This window comes from Cryptomeria japonica, chromosome 8 (genome assembly GCF_030272615.1).
Source record: "Cryptomeria japonica chromosome 8, Sugi_1.0, whole genome shotgun sequence".
NCBI classification, from domain to species: Eukaryota; Viridiplantae; Streptophyta; class Pinopsida; order Cupressales; family Cupressaceae; genus Cryptomeria; species Cryptomeria japonica.
The window spans coordinates 576,440,728-576,463,189 of record NC_081412.1 but is presented as its reverse complement, the minus strand read 5'-3'; the positions used below and the strand labels follow the sequence as shown (position 1 = coordinate 576,463,189).

General features: G+C 32.9%; 1 protein-coding gene across 1 annotated transcript; it reads right to left on the bottom strand.

The window, feature by feature from the left end:
* Positions 1 to 5,159: 5,159 nt before the first annotated feature.
* On the bottom strand, positions 5,160 to 16,385 carry LOC131857800 (protein DETOXIFICATION 33-like). Its single transcript, XM_059210525.1, has 8 exons — positions 16,197 to 16,385; positions 8,325 to 8,863; positions 8,105 to 8,191; positions 7,746 to 7,802; positions 5,760 to 5,998; positions 5,496 to 5,614; positions 5,322 to 5,408; positions 5,160 to 5,240 (listed from the first exon to the last, which is right to left on the bottom strand). Exons 1-8 carry the CDS (start codon positions 16,299 to 16,301, stop codon positions 5,160 to 5,162), a joined length of 1,314 nt encoding a protein of 437 aa, XP_059066508.1. The 5' UTR covers positions 16,302 to 16,385.
* Positions 16,386 to 22,462: the final 6,077 nt, after the last annotated feature.

The window sequence follows — 22,462 nt, the reverse complement described above, 5'->3', positions numbered from 1 at the left end:
AACTAATAGTCTTATTCACTTCCACCATAATAGCTCGCATGTTATGAATACCAATACTAAGTGAGCATTCATTTTATAAATTACATAGTTTTTCAAGTATGGATTGTGCTTGAGAGACCTTATGTAGTGTTTAATTATAAACTTAAGGAGATGAAGGTGCAAGTGGAAAAGTATTCTCAATCATTTCTCTTTAAAAAAAAGGAGGTGATCTAGCTAATATTTCAATCAATGGAATCTTAATGCTTTACAAAATTTAATTTTCTTCTAGGTTAAGAAGATAGTTAAATTGGGAGGCCCCGTAAATGAGCAAGATGCAAACATGTTCAAAAAAAGAAAGAATTTATTGAACAAGCTAATTAGGTGTATTACAAGACCATTTGAGATATCTTCTTTGCAGTTTTTTGTTATTCTATTAGTTTGTTTTCATTGAAGCTAGTTCTTGAACTCCATTCCTAATGGAGTTCAATTTCTTATGTTTTTTCTCTGTTAATGCATTCTCTATTTTTTGGTGTCATGTTATAAAAGAGTTTGAGTCCTTTCAAAAACCCACTTCTAATCATAATATCAAAAGAAAATATAAGAAATTAAATGTAAATTATGACTTTTACTTTATATTTAACAAATCTTTATATTAATTTGGTGAAAATAAGATATTTCAAAAAGACATTACTAAATGTTTTTTAAAATTAAGCAGGTGCCTTCTGAGCTAAACTAATTTAAAACAAAAAATCTATCAAATATTGTTTATTAATAAAGGAAACATTAGTAAATGTAATATGTTTTTATGACCTTTTTTAAAATAATCAATTGTTTATTATTTTTTAATGTGATTTGAAAACTTCACTAAAAACTATTTTCTACCCACAACTTAGCTTGCTAATAACAAAATACCAAAATTTAAAACTTTACAAAAAAATTATAGACAATAAAGTCTAGAATGTGGCACAAGTGTCATATTTAAAAAATTATACATGGTTCATTACATGTGTATGAGACAAAATAATTTTTTATAATACACGTAATTCTTTTATAAATCCTTTTCATTTTATTAAATTTATTCACAAAAATATTTATTATCTTCAAGGATGAAGTCATAAATAATGTAAGATAACACCAAATATTTGATTTGTGTATGTTTGTAGGAAGTTTTGATATTCCCAATGGCCTTAATAAACATAATCCCAAGTCATTATTGGAGAGAATACAAATTTGAACTAGAAATGACAACTCTTTTTCCTTCCATTTTTTCTTTCTAAATCATAAATTTGAACTAGAAATGTTAGCACTTTTCCATCCAACCATTTTTTTTCATTTTTTTCTTTCTAAATCACAAATTTGAACTAGAGAATACAAATTTGAACTAGAAATGTTAGCACTTTTCCATCCAACCATTTTTTTCATTGTTACTATTTGGCCCATCATGATGTTGCATTTAGCCACACCATATGTGCAACAAGAAAACCTATGCACAAAATAAAAGACACAATAAAACCTAACAACTCTTCATGCATGAAAATAGACAACTAGTGATGCCCATCAAGAAGCCCATCACTTGAATGAGAGTAAATTTCAATGTGAGATGAACATTCCTATAGAAAGGTCCCACTTGCTTTGATCACTAGCTTGCCTAACTAAGTAGGGCAATGAGAGTCAAAGTTCTACCAAACTGATCAAATATATACACCTCCTCCTCACATCTCCTAAAATTATTATGTACCTTGTATAACAAAATTTCAATGCATGTGGATTAAAAGAAAAAGCTATTGAAAAAAATGATAAAGAAAGTCTATATTATGAAAAAACATCATGTGAAACATTTGGAGTTAAAAAAATGTAATAATTTTTTATAATAAAAGTAGTATATGTAAAATCTAAAACAATACTAGAATAAGTAAAAATTAAAGATAATATCCAATATTTTCACCTAAAAAATACTTATTGAAAAAAAACAATCAACACAATTAAAAAATTACTATTGTAAAGTTAACTCGACCATTATCAAATACAACAACGAATTTTTCTCACTTTACCTTTAAACTTATGTAGATATAAATATGCACATGAAAAGTAGCTTTATACATTGCATGAAATCATGCAAAAGATGGACATGAGTGCTTTAAAAACACAAGAAAAAATAGAAAAAAATAAAAACTAACATTCAAATTTTTTTTATCAAAAATGTCTAACAAGATTGATTCCATTTCAACTATCAAACATTAAAAATCTTCATACCGCTTGAGATCGGTAAACACTTTCTGCAGAACACTGATAGCCTAAAGACTATAATACATAATACCAGTTTGGAACAAATACCGATTGAGCATAACTCATACATAGAAAAACTGATCTCAAAGAAAGTGTGTGTCTATCAATGACAATCACAACATAATCATCAAAAATGCCAACAATCTCCCCCTTTGGCATTGATGGCAACACTTAGGAAAATTTTGACATCTAAGTGTTTTACAAAAAAAATATGTCATAATCAAAATTACTCCCCCTAAGCATATACACTATCCCTTTGCAGAAAATACAATGTATACTACTCCCTTACAGAGATAAACATGAAAGTATACATAGCATGCATCAAAATTTTAGATATAGAATACTACTCCCCCTTTGCCAATAATGACAAAGTAACTGAATAACCCCTGTTTCCATTAGCAAAAATAATAAGTGTTTGACCATACTTATTACAGTTAAAGCATTTACCATTGAATTTAATAAGCATTAGGTGGTCTTACCGGTTTGCTGTGATCCTGAGTATTTGCAGTACCAGAGCTTTCACCAATTTCAAAGCCAATTCCAGAAGTGTCACCTTTGGGTTTTTGATTCTTTAATAAGGTACCAAGTTCTTGTGAGCTTTTCTTGAATTTTTCTTTATGTTGATTTGCAGTTTCCAATTCCCTTTCCAAGATTTCTTTTTGTCTCATTAGTTCATTTGAGTCATTCTGAGTATGCATCAAATCTGTCTTCAACATGTCATTTTCATAGCTAAGTCTTGTGATCTCATTTGCTGCATCACTTAGTCTTCTGGTTAATTCTTCTTCATTCTTCTTTCTGTCCTCAATCTCTTTGCAAAATCTCATAGTCATATCCTGCATTTCATTTTTTGTTGTCATGATCTCTTGTTTCAGCTTGCTTATCATATCATTAAGTGATTCCTTTTCATCATTCTCATTTTGCAATTTTTCACAAAGTTCTCTTCTCTTATTTCTTGTAACAGTAAGATTTTCTTGAAGTGCCTGACTGATATCTTGAGCTGCTCTTAAATCATCTTCTAATTTGATATTTTTCAACTCAAGCAATGAGGTAGCAACCTCACTCTCCGTTTGCATCTGGGATACCTGTTCCTCCATGGAGTCGAAGCTACTCATCTCTTGAGTGACCGTTAAGGCATCCAAATTGAGATAGCATTTTTGAAGTATTTGCAATCTTGGTAGTAGAACTAGTTGAAGTTCTTGCAAATATTATCCAATGATATTATCAATATCACTTCCAACTTACCAAATGAATATTTAAGAATGGTTGCTTCTCAAACAAAAAATATCTTGAAACTATGTTATGTACTTCGAGTATTGAATAGCTAGAAACTCTATATAATCCTTGTATTGTATAATTTGAGTCACGTTCCAAATGCTTTCAATTATAAAATGTTCAAATATTTAGAAAAATTCTATCCAAGAGAATAGTTTGTAATTTCTTCTACACAAAGTAAATTCACTTAATTTCTTATTGTTTGTTTAAACAATGTACCATATAATCACCAAATTTTACTCAATTCTTAGATCTGCCTTCCATCTTTCACTAACTAGGTGTTGAGAAATGAGGTTTTGTTTCAAATTGACTTCAAAATTATCTAGTAAATGTCGTAGACACATGAATTCATTGATATCCGACCACACCCGAAGTTATCTCATTGTAGCTAATTATATAAATATTTATTATTTTTGTATGCAAGTTTCTGGATTAGATTGTATGAGCATTTTTTTCCATCAACGTTTCGAATCACACTCCGTGATTCATCATCAGGAGGTTTTTATTCTTTATTTATTTCATTTTTTATCTTTTAACCCTAATCCTTATCAAATAATTACATTAACTAGTACCTACAAATTAATTGATTTAGGCCGTCATGTGACAAATATTCCTACCACCTTATGTTCACATGTATGTGCATGCAAAGATCACCTCGTAGTTATCATATCTTTTACACATGTCATAATGTAAGATAGCCACCCTACCTTTCTTCCTTATCTCTTTCACGAGATTTTCCATGTGTGCTCACACACACCTAACTCTTACACCCCCATTCCACTTTGACATAAATCTCACAAGGTTAAGCCTTGAATCCATGTCATTTTTTCAATCAGTCCTATCCATCCATCTGACATTGAATTTTAGCCATTGATTCTTTCCATCAAAAATCTATAAATTAAACCATTTGCTCTCATTTTCTGCATCTTCTCATATTTTAATTACATGCTGTCATATTTTCTATCTATTCAGATTTGAACAATCACATTCCACCCAATAGCAACATCAAAGAACAAATCAAGTGAAAGGGTGTATTGACTTCTGCTCAGTCCATCCATGACGTTGAAAAAGTAGAAGACAAGGTATTCTGTGTTTCTTTCATATCATCTATTTATGTGTTTTATCCATAGTTTTCGTATTCAAATATTGCCTACTATTTATAGACAACTTGCAAAATGCTGACATTTCTGATAATTAACTGAATGAGAATTCCATCATGCTTTGTTCAATGGGCAGTTTGTTTCTCACTAAGAAATTTATATTATCTTACCGCATGACGAAAAAATTTCATTGAATTATATTACAAACGTTTAATTTTGAATTATAGTTACAAAACTTGCTAACGAAAATTTTTCATTGAATTAGAGTTACAAAACTTGCTAACAAACGTTTAATTCACGGTATAGCATGTTGTGTGTCAAACCACTAATTTGTAGCTGCAGTTCAAATATTTGGAGAGTTTTATTTGTAGAGTTTTCTTCTTTACAGAAGACATCTTCTAGATACTATCTTGAGAACAACATTCTCTTTCCCCTGCAACTCAAATGTGAGAGGGTGGATCACAATGTGAGAGTAGGTTGTACAGTTATTAGTGTTTTTCGAGTAGTCTATTTAACATGCACTCACTTATCTTCCAATGATCGATTTGCATAAGACTCAGCTGATTCTCCCCATACCCTCATACGATCCTCAGCTTGAGCAGCCTGCACTACAAAAAATAAAAAGTAGTCACCACAGTAATGAGATAGTTATCCCAATAGCCTCTTCAGAAATATGATGCTTACCTCTCGATTCCAGTTAGTGAAATATGCAATAACCAATAAAATGGCAGTCTGGAGGGCTGTTCCACAAATCATTCCAGTCCAAATGCCCTGTTTCAACATAAAAAAGACCAATTTCAAGAGAACAACAAAGAGCAATTGAGAATTTGCATTCTGTAAAGAAGAATCTATGTCTACCTTCGCTCCTAGCTCGAATTTATATCCCATAAGAAGGCCAAGGGGTAATCCAATAACATAGTAGCACCCTACGTTTACATAGGCGATCAGACCTTGCCAACCTCCGCCTACAGCAACATCTGAGTTGTTTGCACACAAAAACAGAGGATTCAAAAATTATGATACAACGTTATGAATCCATAATCAAAGAGGTCATCAATTATATAGCGTAAACTGCTCACAGCCATGTAAACCAAGAATTGTGAATTAGCATTTGTACTCTACCTGATAGAACCAGTTGTACACTGTTCAAAACCATTGTCACTGCAAGTAACAATGCCATATTGGATGCTGTTTCCATGACCACTTTACTATTCGTGAATAGTACTGAAAACTCATTTTTGGTTGCAAGAATGATGCCCATACATATAAGGCCAATAGAAAGTGATGTTAGAATCACAACGATGACAGAAAATTTTGCAGCTTTAGGGTGACCAGCTCCCAACTCATTTGATACTCTCACACTGCATGGATTCAATACAGACTAAGCAGCTTGCAAGTTTGCCAAAGATATGAAATAGCACCACTGAAAAAATGAAGAAATCTTTTATTTGTTCAAGTAATCTCTATCTACCTTGAATATAAGGTCATGTATTCGGCTAATAATTTTCATTCCAAAGAACCCAAAAGGAATATGAAACATGAAATAGTAACTGATGCAGACATATTTATGAACCTGCAAGTTAAATTCCAAAAAATACCCTTTCCCTAGTAATCATTACTCAATGCTATGAACAGTATCAAAACAACAGAAGCTAGAAAGGAAGAGTCAGGCTAGGCTTCTAAGCAAAGTTTTAAGTCATGATCAAATATATAAAGCAAAGAATGGAATAGGAAGATCTAAAGCAGCAAACAATCAACATATAGCACAGTTGATATTCTATTTAGATTAGAAAATAGGAATAATACACCTTAGCACCAAATCTAATCTCTCTTATAATTTCAACTGCTAATCAAACTTTTAATTGACATTTGTATCCAGTCCTCTAGAATAGAGAAGGGCAGTTTCAACCACTATTAATTGAATTTCTCTGATTTCTCTGATTTGATGGTGAATAGAGTACTCCCTTTTCAAAATTTTGAATCTCTTGGTTCAAAGCTAGTTTAAGGGTCTTCAATCCATTAGTAATCCTGCCAACTCTTAGATTTAATCTTTCTCTTGACGGATACTAGATTCAATGACTTTCCTCTTTGAAAAGAACTCTTGCTCACAAGATAAATATATTTATTTCCGCCAATCTTTTTGATCTTTTCACACTCCTTCCATGTTTTTGCTACAACGTTCTTTTTCTTAGCTTTCCAAATATTAGCTTGTCTCACGCTACTCTAATGTCCAGCATAATTCCTTCAACTGAAGCTCTATCTTTGCAACTTTCTTTGCTTTTCTTTTCTTTGGTTCTGCCTCTTCCTTGCCTGGTCATCCTATTTTAATATCACAAAACAACTATCTGCATACATAGCCATAGCCACAAGTATTTTCTGAACCATTCAGAACTCTATCTCTGCCAGCTAGATACTCTGTTCCAAAAGTTAATGGATCAAAACACAACCCACAGGTGAAGAAGAGAACAACAGAAACATTGTATCGCAACTAATGCAAACATACCATTTATTATTTGTTTTATACTATATTAACTTGCCCTGAATGTAGAAATAGATGTAGTGTAGTGAGTGATTGCAGGAAAAATAAATAAACTTATACCTCCGATACCAAACTGATGCGGACAGATCTCTATTGGTAATGAATACTCATTACTCAAGGCTATGAACAATATCAACAAAAAGCTAGAAAGCAAGAGTCATGTTAAACCTACAAGCAAAGAAGATACAACAATGCTTACTCACGCTCAAACAGATAAAAACAAAATAATGCAGCTCAGAGGAAGATTTAGAGCTCAATATACAGCACATTTAATATTCTGTTTGGATTAGAAAGTACAAATAATTACAAACTGTCAAACTCACCCTCCTTCCCCCATTATCCATCTCATCAAATGCATTACTAAATATAATAAAAGATGTCCACACAGCAGCGAATTCCTAATTGAACTCCATAGGATTAATAAAACAAGCCAATCAAACTTTTAATTGACATTTGTATCCCCTTTGCTGGAACAGCAGGGCGGTTTTAACCACTACTACTATTTTTAGAAAGTCAATTTCTTTGATTCAGTGGTGAAAGTTTTACATCAGTAGCGGAAAAAATCATACCTAATGGCAGCATTGAAACCAAGGAAGATCATGGCTTCCCATCCATTCAAATTCATGCTGCAAAAGGAACAGATAAAAAACGGTCAAAAGGGGTACATTTAACTAGTAATTCCAATTGATTAAAGGTTTAACTTTAAACAACCGTATACACCGTGACTAGGGACTCCCCATTCGTGTAAAGCCCTTTTGACCTATGAAATGCAAATGTCTTACACATAAATACACGAGTTCATTGCAGCCAGTAAGAGCTGGAACTAGACTTGTGGGGGTTCATACAAGTTACAGTTATGCTACTAAAATGAAACTGCATTTGAGAAAAAAGTTGGACTTTTAAATAAACTTCCGGAGGTGCTTATTACCAGATAGATATCGCATTAACTTCAATTGCTGCATTTTTTAGATGACCCGTCAGAACAACCAATGACATCATATACCAGAACTCCAAGCTGAAAATGGCACCACCACAAGTGAATATGATTAACACAGATTGACTCACTTCCTCAGATATATTATTCATTATCATCTACTAATTAAGGTTTTCACCAGAAAGAAAATAACCACAACCACTATGCTACTAACCATAGCATAACAGCTGAAGCCATTGAAAGTCGAACAAAAGCCCATAGATCATGAAAAGCGAGCCAGGAGAACCCCTTCCAAGCATCTCGGCAAAAGTAAACTATATATAAAAACTGACCAGTAACGTTAATATACCATGATAGATTTAATGAAATAGCTGTTCCAACCAACCCCAAACCCACTTCGAAGATTAATAACCAGCTCAGAAAAGCATGGATTATCATTGCAGCTAAGGCAATAAAAGCCATGGCCATGAGTTTTTTCTGTGACAGAAGAAACTTTTGCATTGGCAACAATAATGCATACGCAAACAGCTGTGGTAGCATCCAAAGCGCATATTCACCCGCTAGATCAGCTACATCATTTTCTTGTCCCAGTAGCTTAAGAACTGGAGTGGCGAAGATGCAAATAAAATTCAAAAGCACTGCTGCACCCAACAATATTAACCATGAACGCTGCAAATACACTCCAAGCATTTGAATTTTTCCTGCTCCAAAAGCCTGGCCACAGAGGGTTTCTAACGCACTGCCCATTCCCAACTGCACATAAACGATTGAAATTTTGGCATGGTTGATTTAGTGAAAAGAAAATTATATTGAGTATAAGTCAAACATAGAGCAATGTGTTGTCATGGATCAGGTAGAATCTTTGAAAGCTAATTGTCTGACTCCACGAAGGGTTAACATTTAAAAATATACATTTTTTCATTCAATGATGAAGCTGCAAGAATTATCTTTCAAACAATCAACATAATTGTTACAAGCCTGTCATTCCAACATAAATGGTCTCGTTTTTAGCTAATCATGGCTCCTCCAACGAACAGAAGTCTTCATATTCTGACCAAATTCTATTTTGAAACTTCAAACCCATGAGTTGAGAGGCAGATCAGCACTCGTGCAGCTTCCAATGTAGAAACAAACTTGAAGGAATGATACTTACATTCCAATGTCTATAATAGGACTATCCACATCTAATTTAAGCATTTTTTCTGAGTAGAAGTTTGATCAAATATTTCAATGAGCAAAATTTAATTGAGATATGCAAATATTCAACATTGGCATAAAAAAGTCTTATATTGCTATATAAAAATTCAGTACAAGAATATACAAAAATCTAGTGATAAGGTTTTGATATCATGTGAAACAATTAGGCACTAAAGACAAACTATCTTCTATGTGAGATAGGTTGTCATCTACAACAAACCTTGTAAAATTATGCATCAAAACATGTCAAACATATCTTCCCTATTATTTCAAGGTGTTACATTTAAACTATAGAAACAAAGATCTTAGACTTGTCAGAAAATCCCACATCTTTAAGGAAATGAGGTACCCTTTGAATTCCAAATTTTTATTAACATTAATAGCTGCTTAGAGAGTCTTTCATTATCACCAACATTTAGTTCTAAGATTTTGACAACCCTAAAACAAATTTCAAGTTCAATTGTGTCTCTAAGAAAAACTTTGTACCTTCAAGAAATAGTTATTTTGACTTAAACCTCCAATGTTGCTAATTGTTTGAATATTTTGTATAGCTCACTTATGATTAGGTCAAATCATTGAAGACACGAACAAGGTAAGAAAAAGCACAATGGATAAAAGATAGTCAAGTTATATTTGTTACACCTTTTGTGTAACAAGTCCAAATCAACAGTGCATTCCCAACCTTTTACTTGACCTTGTCTTATTACATTAGTCAAAAGGATTGAGAAAACTTATAAGCTCATACATATTATAACAAGTTACAATCATAGATGACGAGATCAAGAAATTTAAGTAATAATCTAAATAATGTATGTTTGATTACATTATGCTTTGTAAGATGTAGTCCAAAGGTTTCCTCTACACTAGTTTTGTACCATTATTGTAGCATACTAGACCAACATATTTTAATAACCCAATCATTATACGAAAAAATACTATTTTTTAAATTTTTTTAAAATTTATTTAAAGTTATTTAAAGTTATTAAAGTGTTCATTTCTTTGTATACTCTAGGACTTCTAGCCATACACGACAAACATTTGTTCATTCAAGACAAAAATCCATCCATAAGAGACATCTATCATACAATACGCATCCATTCTTAAAGGATATGTACCCATTTATCTATCTAGGATAGGCATCTACTCAAATGACCAAACCCTGTCTTTGAATTGAGCATACGTGGCATCAGTTCTTGGCAGATCCCCAAGGTTATGCAGGGCATGTCATCCCTATCCATGGATGGCAGAATTCTGCAAGTCATGTGGAAAATAGATACCTACGTTGCCACGAAAACCAGGATAACCCCCTTAACATAGACAAAGCGCGTGAACTGTTTAACAGAATGTCTAGAAGAAATGTGGTCTCATGAAATGCAATGATGGCAAGATATGCAAAAATTGGATTTGTCGAAAAGGTTTTTAAAACTATCAAGAAAATGCAATTGCTAAGTGTAAAGAAAAAGGAAAAAAAGAAAGTTCCCCAATTGCTACCAGCATTCTCCCTGCCTGCAATGAAATGGAAGCTTTCAAATAGTCTAGGGACATCATTGGAAGTGCAAAGAGGGGATATCAAAGAACTGTGAGGAGGAGGAGATAGCATGCAGGGTGAGAGAGAGAGAGAGAGAGAGAGCAATGGAAAAAAAGGCCTTGGAATGGCGTGAGAGAAAGACTAGAAAGAAAACTGCAATAGGTAGGTGTGAAAACATAGGTGTGGGAAGAGGTGATGGGACGTGCGGAGTTCCCTTTAACGATTTGGGGATCACCACTTCCAACAATTTCTTCTTCCAATGAAATGGTCCATTCCCTTTATAGACAACATACAAGTTGTAGTTGCTTTATGTGAGTGGACAGACATCTCCCAACATAAATCAACCATTGTGGCGCAAATCTCATGTCATGAGGAAAAGTTCTTCAATGAAGTTTAGTAGTTTATCTTATTTATACGTCATCACGTCATTCTCATTTTTATTTATTACATTAATTAGTCTACAAATAGTCCACTCTACTATAGAATAATGTTATTATATGGAAGCGTGTCAATATGTATAGATGTTGGAATCTCCACCTTTATAGAACGGATTACAACGATTTAAGTAAGCATACTCCTATACTACAAGACATCGTTGGCTAAGCAGCCACCTAGAGGATCCAATCTGTCAAATTCGTCAGTCAAATTCACCCAAGAGTCGAACCTAGCCCGAACATACCTCTAGGGGTTTGAAACTTGGTGGATGGCTTCTATATCTCAGACCATCATCCTCACTAATTGTGCCAAATTTAGCATAGTTTGACTAACATGCTTAAATGGTATATATTTATTTCTTTCATATTGGCCTTATATTAGGAATTTCATCATGCTAGGTGAAATAGATGCAAATATAACTTGCAATAATCAAGGGAAACTTTGCAATGTCTTTTATATTGAATGATGGTGAAGCATCCATGATAGACCAACTATCATCTCATTGCTAACAAAGTTGGTCCTACGAAATGACATGTAACTTTTCATGCATCTAATATCATACATTTCCTTAATAACCAAGTCAATAGCTATAGAAAAACACAATATGAAAAGGAGAGGTCAAAGAAATGCATTTTCAATATAAAACAATTGCTTACTATGTTAGTTCTCCCAAAAATAGTTTGGCATGAGGGCATTTGTTATTGAAGGTATTGAAATGGTGTTCTAAGGATTTATATAAGCATATATAGATTGAAAGAAACCCCTCAAGCATTGCTCCAAAATGTTAATGCATTTGTAATTGTGATATTATCTTTGAGACATAGAAAATTAGAGTCAAAACCAGAACAATATTGTTTATATTTCCAACAAGGTTAGGTACTAATGAAGAATGCTTTCTTATAGTTGAATAAGTCACTACAATTTATACATATATTCATCTTAAAGAAGACAGTTTTAGGGATGCACCAAATCCTCTTCTTGATTGTCATATGGTATACTTGACCCTATAGGGCTAAGGATGGACCTCGACTGTAGTATGTGGTTAATAACTAAATCTTCTTCCCAATTACTATTGGTGTAGAAGACAAGGGAAAAGAATGGGATCCACAGTATAGTGTGCAATGCACTAAATTAAATTTTTATATGGGATGCAATATGGACAAGAGATATTTAGCCATTGTGTAAGAGCCAATTACTATTGTCTTTGCGATGCCTATATAAAAGTTGTCTTTACTGTCTTTGTGATGAAATTGTATGACCTCTAGTAACTGTGTATTTGTGATGTATTATGGAGCTACTCACTATGTATGTGATGAATTTCATCGCTAGTTAGCTTGTGCACCTGTGATGTGTATGAGCTAGTTCCTTGTATATATGTGATGTATACTAGAGATAGTCATTGGGTGTGTGGTCTATGACATGACCCCTATACATGTGTATGTTTGAGCACTAATAATTCGTAATGTTGAGTATCTTGATGATAATGGTTATATCTTTATTATAATGAGACTAAGTTAATAGATTACACTGAATTTAATAGCCAAAGTTTAAAGAGAGATCAAAGATCTCATCAAGAGGAGAGAATGAAAACCCTTTGATTGTGAACTACAATGTCTCTAATTTTCTACAAGAGGATACACATGCATGTTCATCAAGAACGAACCCTCAAGGCTTAGGCCTAGGTCTAGTGATGACCATAATTATGGGATCTTAACACATTCTAGTGTAATAATACAAGTTTAATATCAATGAGTTGACACCATTGGCATGAATCAAAAAGTTATGAACTCAACCCTTATAAGCTAGATGGAAAATGTTTATCAATAATGATGATAATTAATGTTAACTGCAAAAAAAAATTGTGGTGGCCAAGGGGCAGATTTTACACTTATCTGGGAGTGTATGTACATTTTGAAATAAGAATCTTAATGTTATTTGGGAGTTTTCTATATTTCATCCTTTCATTTGTTTAATTTTTCAACATGGTAACAAAGTGAGTATTAGAACTACGGTTGGATGATCACAAGGACGTTGAGAAGGGAAATTGGAGATATGAGAGATATCCTCCAAGTAATACAAGTAAAGTAAATATCTAGAAAACTAGCCAATGAGTTGTATGGGTGCAACCCCAATGCATCAGAGCAATGGACAAATTCTTCTGGAGGCTTCACTACAAGAAATGTTAGAGGAAGGATTTTTTTTTCCATCTTAATGGGTGAAACATTATGTTCCATGGTGTTTTTGGGATAGGGAGGGTCAGAGAACAAGGGACATGTTTTAGAAACGACAGTCCAAGGGTCATATTTTAGGGATGGTAAGGGGCGATAATATATATGAATGTTTTTGAGAAAGTTGAATTTCTAGAAATTAATGAACATCAAGATAGCAATAGCTATATAACAGACACAGTTAAAATGATGTTAGATGATGTTTGTATAAGATTTTTTGCCAACAACATTCTAAAGAGAAATTATTTGTTTGTAATTCTCACACAATACCATAGGTAAGTTAGGCCATGGAAAATGCAACTTTAATTTCTTTTTCAATTGACAACAATAACTTACTCTAATACCATATCATGAATTTTGAAGTTTGTGACTTTTTTTAACAAAGAAAACATAAATCCAAATTATTGTTGTTAGTGTTAGCTGTTATATAACTCTTATCATTAATCGTTGATCATTGTATACTATTGGCATCCTTAGTCATGGTAAGCTATTTTATTTCCATACTCGCTTACGGAAGACTACCTTTTGTTTTGTAGGTGATCTTGGGTTTGGTGAGCTCATTTTCAATCTCCTAAATAGTTTGAAAGCTTGAGTGACTATTACACCCTAAGGATTGAAATTTATAATTGTGTTAGAATTTGGGCTAACAAAATAATTTCAAGCTTTGAGAAAAACCATTTCACTTGAAACTACTTGAAACCAATGTGAAATCTTTTTTTAAAATTTTAAACTCTCATCTAAATATATTAAACTAATATACTTTGATATGATATCTTTCTCCTCAAGAGACTCTAACATTTTAAAAAAATTGCAAACTAGTCATGTAGAAAATGAGTTGTTAGGAAGCCAATGCCATAATGTTGTTTTTTAGGACTATCATTAGGAACCTATATACTAATATCCCAATATCTTCCCAATCATGTCAAAGGTTTCTCACATGACACAATTCTTAGACTTCTCCCTAAAGGAGATAATAGTCAAGTATAAATCAAGAGAAATTAACATGCACAATTTGTTGCATCCATTCTCTTATTAGACAATTTTCTAAAAGGCTTGGAGCCAAACAACTCTTAAGGGAACTTCAAGGGAATATTATGTAACTGCCATTTCTTAGATAGTAATCATATTAAATGGGCTCAACTACTAATATTATTCATTATAGACAACTTATTGGAAGCATATGTGAGGTCTCTAACATTACAAGAGATGGCATTTATGTGGAGTTGTTCTCCGTAGGGTTTTGTGACTACTCATCGTTATTGTCAACTAACACTTCAAAATATTTTCTTAACAATGATATTGATTTGAAAAAATATAATCTCTAAACTTAAAATAGACAAAAATTTGCTACTATATTCTCCCTTTAATGACCTATCCTCACTAGAAAATTATTGTGCCTAGAAGTTCAAGAGCATTCTTGAAAGATTTCACAACATTCCCTAGGCACCTTTGACTAATTGTCTCAACCACAAGTTGAGAAGATGAAAGATGAGGTGATCCAAATGAAAGAACCAACACGTTATTTTTTTATCCTTAACCTTACAGATATGCTATTATCTTGGTGGAGGGTAAAAAAACAAAAAAAATTTAAGCTACCTAGTAGCAACAAAGTTTTTAACATTTATAATTTACTAGCCAACCTCTTAGACTAGGAGTACAAAAGACTCATATATTGATTTAGGCACGATCAATCCTTAATCTTATGATCAACTAGCAATAAAAGCAAGTGTTAGGTAAACTGATATAGATAACATTTTGTGAGAACCTTAAATCGTCAAATTCAATCTACAAGATTCTTTGATGGAAGAGTAATGGATTAAAAGCATAAAGCTATGGTAGAGTTACAACCAAAAAAAAAAAAAATTCTAAGTCAAACAATTCCACTTAAATTAAACATGTAACATTTTTTTTTTTTTTTTTTTCACATATAGCTCTAGCTAAAACTCTTTCACCCGAAACTATTAAATACATTTTTCAATTAAAATACCTGTAATATTTTAAGTGTAAGCATATTACTTGAAAGAGTTTCAATCAAAAAAATTTCATCTGAAATCATCTATGGGTAGCTTAACCTCTCTTTCTAGGTAAATTAGGAAAAAATTACATCAGATCAGGTAAAACATCAATTGGGTCGGCACCATTGTCTGGTTTGAGATTAAATAATGGAAGATCAATCACTGAGCAACTGCATTACCTTTCACATATTTATGATCTCATATGAGAACAAATATAGTAACAGTATTGTGGACTTTATGACGAACGTTGTCGTCCACTCACAATTGTCTAAGCTACATTCAATTCAAAAGATGTAAATGAATAACTGATAAGACATACTAGCCTCTGTGCATCCTCTGTCAATGTGATCATGGAATGTAAGGGGTTTACCTTACAATATTTCTTCTGTTTATATCTACATCAATTTGTCGAGGAGCTATTTGAAAAGTTTCATTTCTAATAATTTTAATCTCCTCACTGTACTCACTCTTTATCTCAGTCGAGGAAAGTTGATCATAAATTAATGTCTTGTATGTTGAGGATGGATAGAATGTTTTCTTAAATAAATATGATTAGAAACTTATGAATAAATAAGATCTAACTCTCATCATTTATTCTACATCTAATTTGTATATATAAATCTAGTTCTTTTAATCATATTATAAAATTTTGGAAAAAGAATACAGTGAAAGATTGTACTGACCATGAACCCAAAAGCCAGGCCTCCAATAACATAGCCATGAATTGCCACAGCTGCCAATTCTACAACACCCATGTGGCCTGCACATATTCTTGTGATTACTTGCATCGAATATGAACATATTCTGGTAAAAATAGCAGGCCCTGCAATTCTCCACAGTTTCTTTGATTCTGTCCAACTTTCTTTTATCAGCTGTTGAAAACTAACAATACTATCCAAGTCCGTTACTCTGATATTCTCTCTCCCACTAACTTCATGGTTACTGATCTCAGCATCTTGCTCAAGAACATCAGCCATTTTACAACTAATATATGTATGCTCTTCTTATGTGTCTGATAAAACAGAGAAAATATATTTGTATTATGTAGTCTTAGTTTTCACCTTTGAGAAGTCATGCGTGTAGAAGGGTAGGTACAGGATTTACCTCAATCAAAATGATTGGTTAATTCTAATTCTATTAATGTGGTTTCATTCAATCTAATCTAATCGTCCGGTTGCTGTTACTCTGTGATTGTCATTGTCCGGTTGCTGTTAATTCATTTATTTCGTTTCTTGTACCACTCTGATATATTTTGCTGTTTATTTCACGATCCTTTATAGGATAGGATGTTAGAATGGCATTCACAGGCATTTTCTTCGTGAAGAGTACGGATAAAATTAGATAGATTAAATGTAGAGATAAAAAGACTGTTATAGAATCTTTCTATGTTTTATCCAATGTATAATGATCATATGAGAACATATTCTGATGATTCTTTCAATGATATAATTATAAAAGAGATTAAAGTAATAAATTGGTTTTTGGTCTGATCGTATGATTCTATCAAATCAAACATCACAATCCAGAAAACAGAAAGAACTCGTAAAGTATAAACTTCCATATTACTTTCAACCGTCTCCTCACTTCTTCACCGTATCTGGGAGCTCTCCAGGCTGGACTTGGTTCGATGGGGACGTACACCTAATTTTTAAATAAATCGATATTTCTTTACTCCACATCCGCATGGAGAATGTTTTGTTGGTTATGGGGTTCTGTACAGGGATGTCTATTTATTACTGAATATACCTATGCATCTTTAATTCTGTTTCCAGATTTTGTATATTTATTGTGTATATGTCATGTGACATGTGCACGCCTGTATCCTATTGTTTATTTCTCTGTCTCTTCTCTGTAATAGTGCTGAGGTGTACAATCCAGATGCACTCCCCTGTAATAGAGCTAAATTTCTGCCGCTCGACAGTCTGAGGCAGTTGGCTGATTTCCGTCACCTACCAGAATTAGTAAGTTCACTTCAGCAAGAAAATAGATTGAACTACTCTATTTCAAAGGCTGTAGTTCAGCTGTTTGCCATCATACGTTAAATTTTGACAATGATCATATATTCAAAGCGTAATAAGCAGGGAGACAGCTATCCTAGCGATAAGAGGACATGGAAGTACCGAAAAAAAACATACATATCATCATGGAAATGTACAAACCAGGGAAAAGAGATCAGAAGTGGAGCAGGGTCTAATAGTCGTGATACGTGTAGAGGTTTATGGCCGAAAAGTTAAGTTGTCAATACATATCATAAAAATAATAAAAAGACATTGTACGCAGAAAAACTATTTTATAATATAAATAGATTTGTCAAAATTAAGTATATTATGAGTACAATATTTCAAGTCAGAGCACATTCATTCCACAATTGTCACAACACATACTAAAGCAAATTTGGTATGCAAATGGTCACAACTTTGAAATAAACACCCATAATAAGTTAAAAAAAGGTACAACTATGCAAACAAGTGAACCTTATTTGCTAAACTTTTTAACTTGTGCTAAAACTAAGTGAATCTACATCATCAATTTACAAGACATTCCCTCCCATCACATGTTCTAATCAAATCCATCGCTACTCAGTCAGATCCACATTCACATTACTTATCAAACCAAAACAAACACATTGTGTCCCATCGATCATGCTAAAGCGCACACGTAATGGGCAAAACGACAACAAGATGTAAGGCCACAATTGAACTACCACATACTACAAGCAAACATTAGTACACCATTATGTCAAGTCATCCATTTATGTCTAATTTGGAATCACAAGATCCATATGTAAAAACAATTCAAATAGTAATACACCTATTTATTTCTCCAAATCAGATAACCAATCCACAAATCACTGATGCAAACAATTCAAATAGTTATTCCATCCACTCAAATTCACTTCATTACATTGCTTTAGAGATGGTCATGGAGGAGGAGTAGTCGATTAGGAGAAGTAAAAGCCATTTTCATACAATTATTCTCCACATTCTATTTACTCTAGGGTTTTAAGTTATATTGTCATTGGGGTTTTTAGTTATACTATCATTGTGGCCATCTCTCTCCAATTGATATTTATATGGGGTTCTAAGCTATAGCTTCCATGGCTGCCCATTTACTAATGTAAATATCATTTATGGGGTTCTAAGTTATGTTGTCCATGATTGTAGCCCATTTAATAATGTAGATATTGTTTATGGGGTTCTAAGTTAGCTTGTCCATGGCTGCCCATTTAATATTGTAAATATCATTTATGAGGTTCTAAGTTATGTTGTCCATGGATGCCCATTTAATAATCTAAATATCGTTCAAGTGATTTTTACAGTTGTAAATATCATTCAAGTGATTTTTACAATTGTAAATATCTTTTTAATCCTTTTGTGATGCCTACATGTTTAAAATTTATGTGTCCACATCAACATACACTTACTCTGTCAGGTAGGAAAACTTAAGTGTTGTATGTGTCCATTTAAGTATTCTTACTATCTTTTACAGACTTAAAATTATGTTTGAATCATTGCCATTTCATGTTCATATATTGTAATACTCTTTTGAGTGCTATAAGTGTCATTTTTAATGTTAGTTATAGTTTGTTGTATCTGGGCTTTAAGTGCTATTCTCAATTTCGTATCTCAATTATAATTACCTTTATAAGAAATAATTAATGATCTACCATGTTTTTTTATAAGTGTCATTTCACTACACCAATTATACTTCAATTTCTATATATGTTGTTTGAATTGCTAGTTTCCATTACAATTCAAGCTTCTCTATGCATATAAATGCAGTTCTAAGTTATAGTGTTTAAGGTTACAAGTTATACTAATTATGACTCCATGCATTGCTATTTTTAAGTTACACTATTTATTCCTCCATGTATTACTATTTGTAAGTTATACTATTTATGCTTCCATGCAATGCTATGATATGTTGGGTTGTATAGATGTTTATGTCATTTAATGTTTTGGGTTTTATGAGTGCATGTCTATGATGTTTATAGATATAATTTTTATAGAACTCTCAAATACATCTGTTACATTGAGAATGTATTTTACAATATTGAAACATTAGTTTAAATATTACAAAAAATGCTTTCAAATATTATTTTCAAGCATCACTAGGAACATTGATTTTAGCTTTATATATCAGTCTGAAGATGACAAATCCATGGGGAATTAGATCCTATCCTATGAAAAGAAGCGCAACTAAAAGGTTGGCTAAGAATAGGAGAGTTAGAATTCAATTAGATGAGGAGGCTCCATATATTATTGAGAACACTCTAGCACCTCATGAATTTGAGGAGGAGTTTCTAGCAATTCCAACTCAAAGTTGAGCAACTGCCATATAACGTTCTTTGTCACCAATAGACATGACAAGAGCTCTTTATTGCATAGAAGACAATGACATGTCAAGAAGGGCGAGTGCATGAAAATAGAATATCCCACCAACCACACTCACCAACTAGTTCAGTGATCATAACTCCACCAACAAGAAAGGACCACCAACTGTGTTGACTAAAGATGAAGAGACACTTATTCTAGAATGGTGTAATGAGATGGTTGCAGTTGGGTGTGACCTTGAAATAGGTAATCCGAAAATAAAAGTTGCTAAAATATGTCAAACTAGACCTAACCCTTTCAAGGATGGGCTACCTAGGAAATCATGGTGGACTGGTTTTAAGAAGAGGCATCTAGAAATCACCCTACGTACAACCGAAGGTCTTAACAATGATAGAGCAATCAACCTCAAAATTGTTGTTGTATCTGCATTCTATGAGACATTGTCAAAAGCATATGATGCAAATCCATATGGTCCTCACCAGATAAAGAACTATGATGAGAGTGGAATTCAAGCAAGTAGAAATGGTGTGATGAGAATTCTCACCAGAAGAGGTAGCATCATCTAAGGCTTCATATTTTCTTAGTGTTATGTGAGGAGAATATCATGAATAAAATGTATAACATCTTTCTTACAAATATGTTGATGAGTAAGATAAGCTCTAGGAGAATAAGGAGGATCTAGAGGGATTGATACACCAACATTTTCATCTTGTCCCCTTTGCACTAGAGTATGTATATTAGAGTAAGGTGGTGTCATGTTGTTCTTCAATGCTTGCTCTCCATTAGAGAGATCATTGACAAGATTATTGGTCAACTCTTTCCTCATTCTCATGAGATACCCTAGTTGAGGTACAAGTATTATCCTTTTCATTGTCATCGTTAGGATTATAATTGTCTACAAAATCTTTTATGTGATCCACATATGTAATACATTTTCTTAAGAATATCATCATAAAACAACATACAATATGGATAAAATCTTTGAGAAATGTCTTGCAAGTAGTAAACATTTTGGAAATTGCAATGATTTCATATGCAATCTAGTACTATGAATGAAAAGAAATAATGTGAAGTGAAATATTCCATTATCCAACACATTATTTTAATAAATATAACTAAGAAATAATTTAATCACATTTGAAATAGAAAAACAATCATATTAAATAAATTCCATTATAAAAAACCGTGAATCAGATCTGAAAACACAATTGAACAATTTTGCAACCCCCAATTCAATTTTAAAAGATTAAATTAGGGTGTTTTAGAATTTAACCTCTGAAGTTTGTGTAATTCAATTGTATGAGTTCAAATATGAATGTTAAAGTGCATACAAATCAGATTTGAGACCAAAAATCAAAATTAAGTATGAAGCACGTTGGGTTCACCAAAATGCGTTGATAGTAAAAACTAGGGTTTTGCCAATCAAAGATAATAAAACCAATAATCTTACACAAGGAACCAATACATTGAAGATGGGTGAATCCAAAATATCTAGTCATCATTCAATTAGGAGAAGAACTGAAATTCTAATTAGAATCACTAGTTTTGTGTGCCACCCTCTTTGAGTTGAAATTGGATTTGTAATTGTGAAACTTAGGGTAAAATAATGGACAATTGAAGTGAAATAGAAATAATGGATTGCTACAAGTATTAGATAGAACCACAGGAAGAGATATGAGCAAAAGAAGATGATCATAACTTGTTCTTAAAAGCTCGGGCTGATGTTCAGGGATGGGGAAAGTGTGTCACCCTAGTCCTTTAACTCTAAGGCAAACACGTAGGATATGTTTCAAATCAAGGAGATGAACTAGATTCACTCTTAGAAGCTCAAGTATAACTCTCGGGACCAAGAAGGTAGGTCACCTTGGTCCTCCGCTTTTCGCTCCGTCAAAATCTAAGCATGTTCCTCGTCATGAACTCTATTGAAATATCTAATTATACCTCTCAACTCAATTACCTTCAAACAAAAAAAAAGGAAAAATGTTGTGGATAAGGGTTTGCCTTAGGTCAAAACCTAGTTTAGGAATTAACCTTGAATTGAATAATGTAAATACTAAAGTAAATGCTAGGAGAAATGCCTCAAATCTGCAATGGATAATGAAAAGATTGATGATGAAATTTTCTTTTGATATGATCGCAAAGGGTTAATATAATAACACTGCAAACACATGCACATAAAAGACCTAATAAAACACAAATGCTTTCATGAAGATTTATTTGACTTTTCTCCATAATGCTTGAAGGATGAAATGCTATCTTGAATGTGTGAAAATTCTTGATGGATGCATGAAAGATGGGGTATAGTGTGGATCCACAAATGAAATGATAGGATGTCCTTATATAGGGTTCCCTAGGTAAATTACCGATTAGGCTAACCTTCAGCGGTCACATTGAGGCATGGGGACTGAAATCTTTTAGAGAGGGGGAGTGTCAACCCATATTTAAATTGGTTCCTAATTAAGAGAGAGCTCTGGTCCAAACAAGGGTGCCCTAGTGCCCTTGTCCTCCAAAAATAGGAAAAGAAGCCAATAAATAAGGTGGACACTGCCATGGGATGGAGTCCACCTAGCCATGCAAATAAATGACATCAAATTTGAAGAAAAATGAGGCCAAAA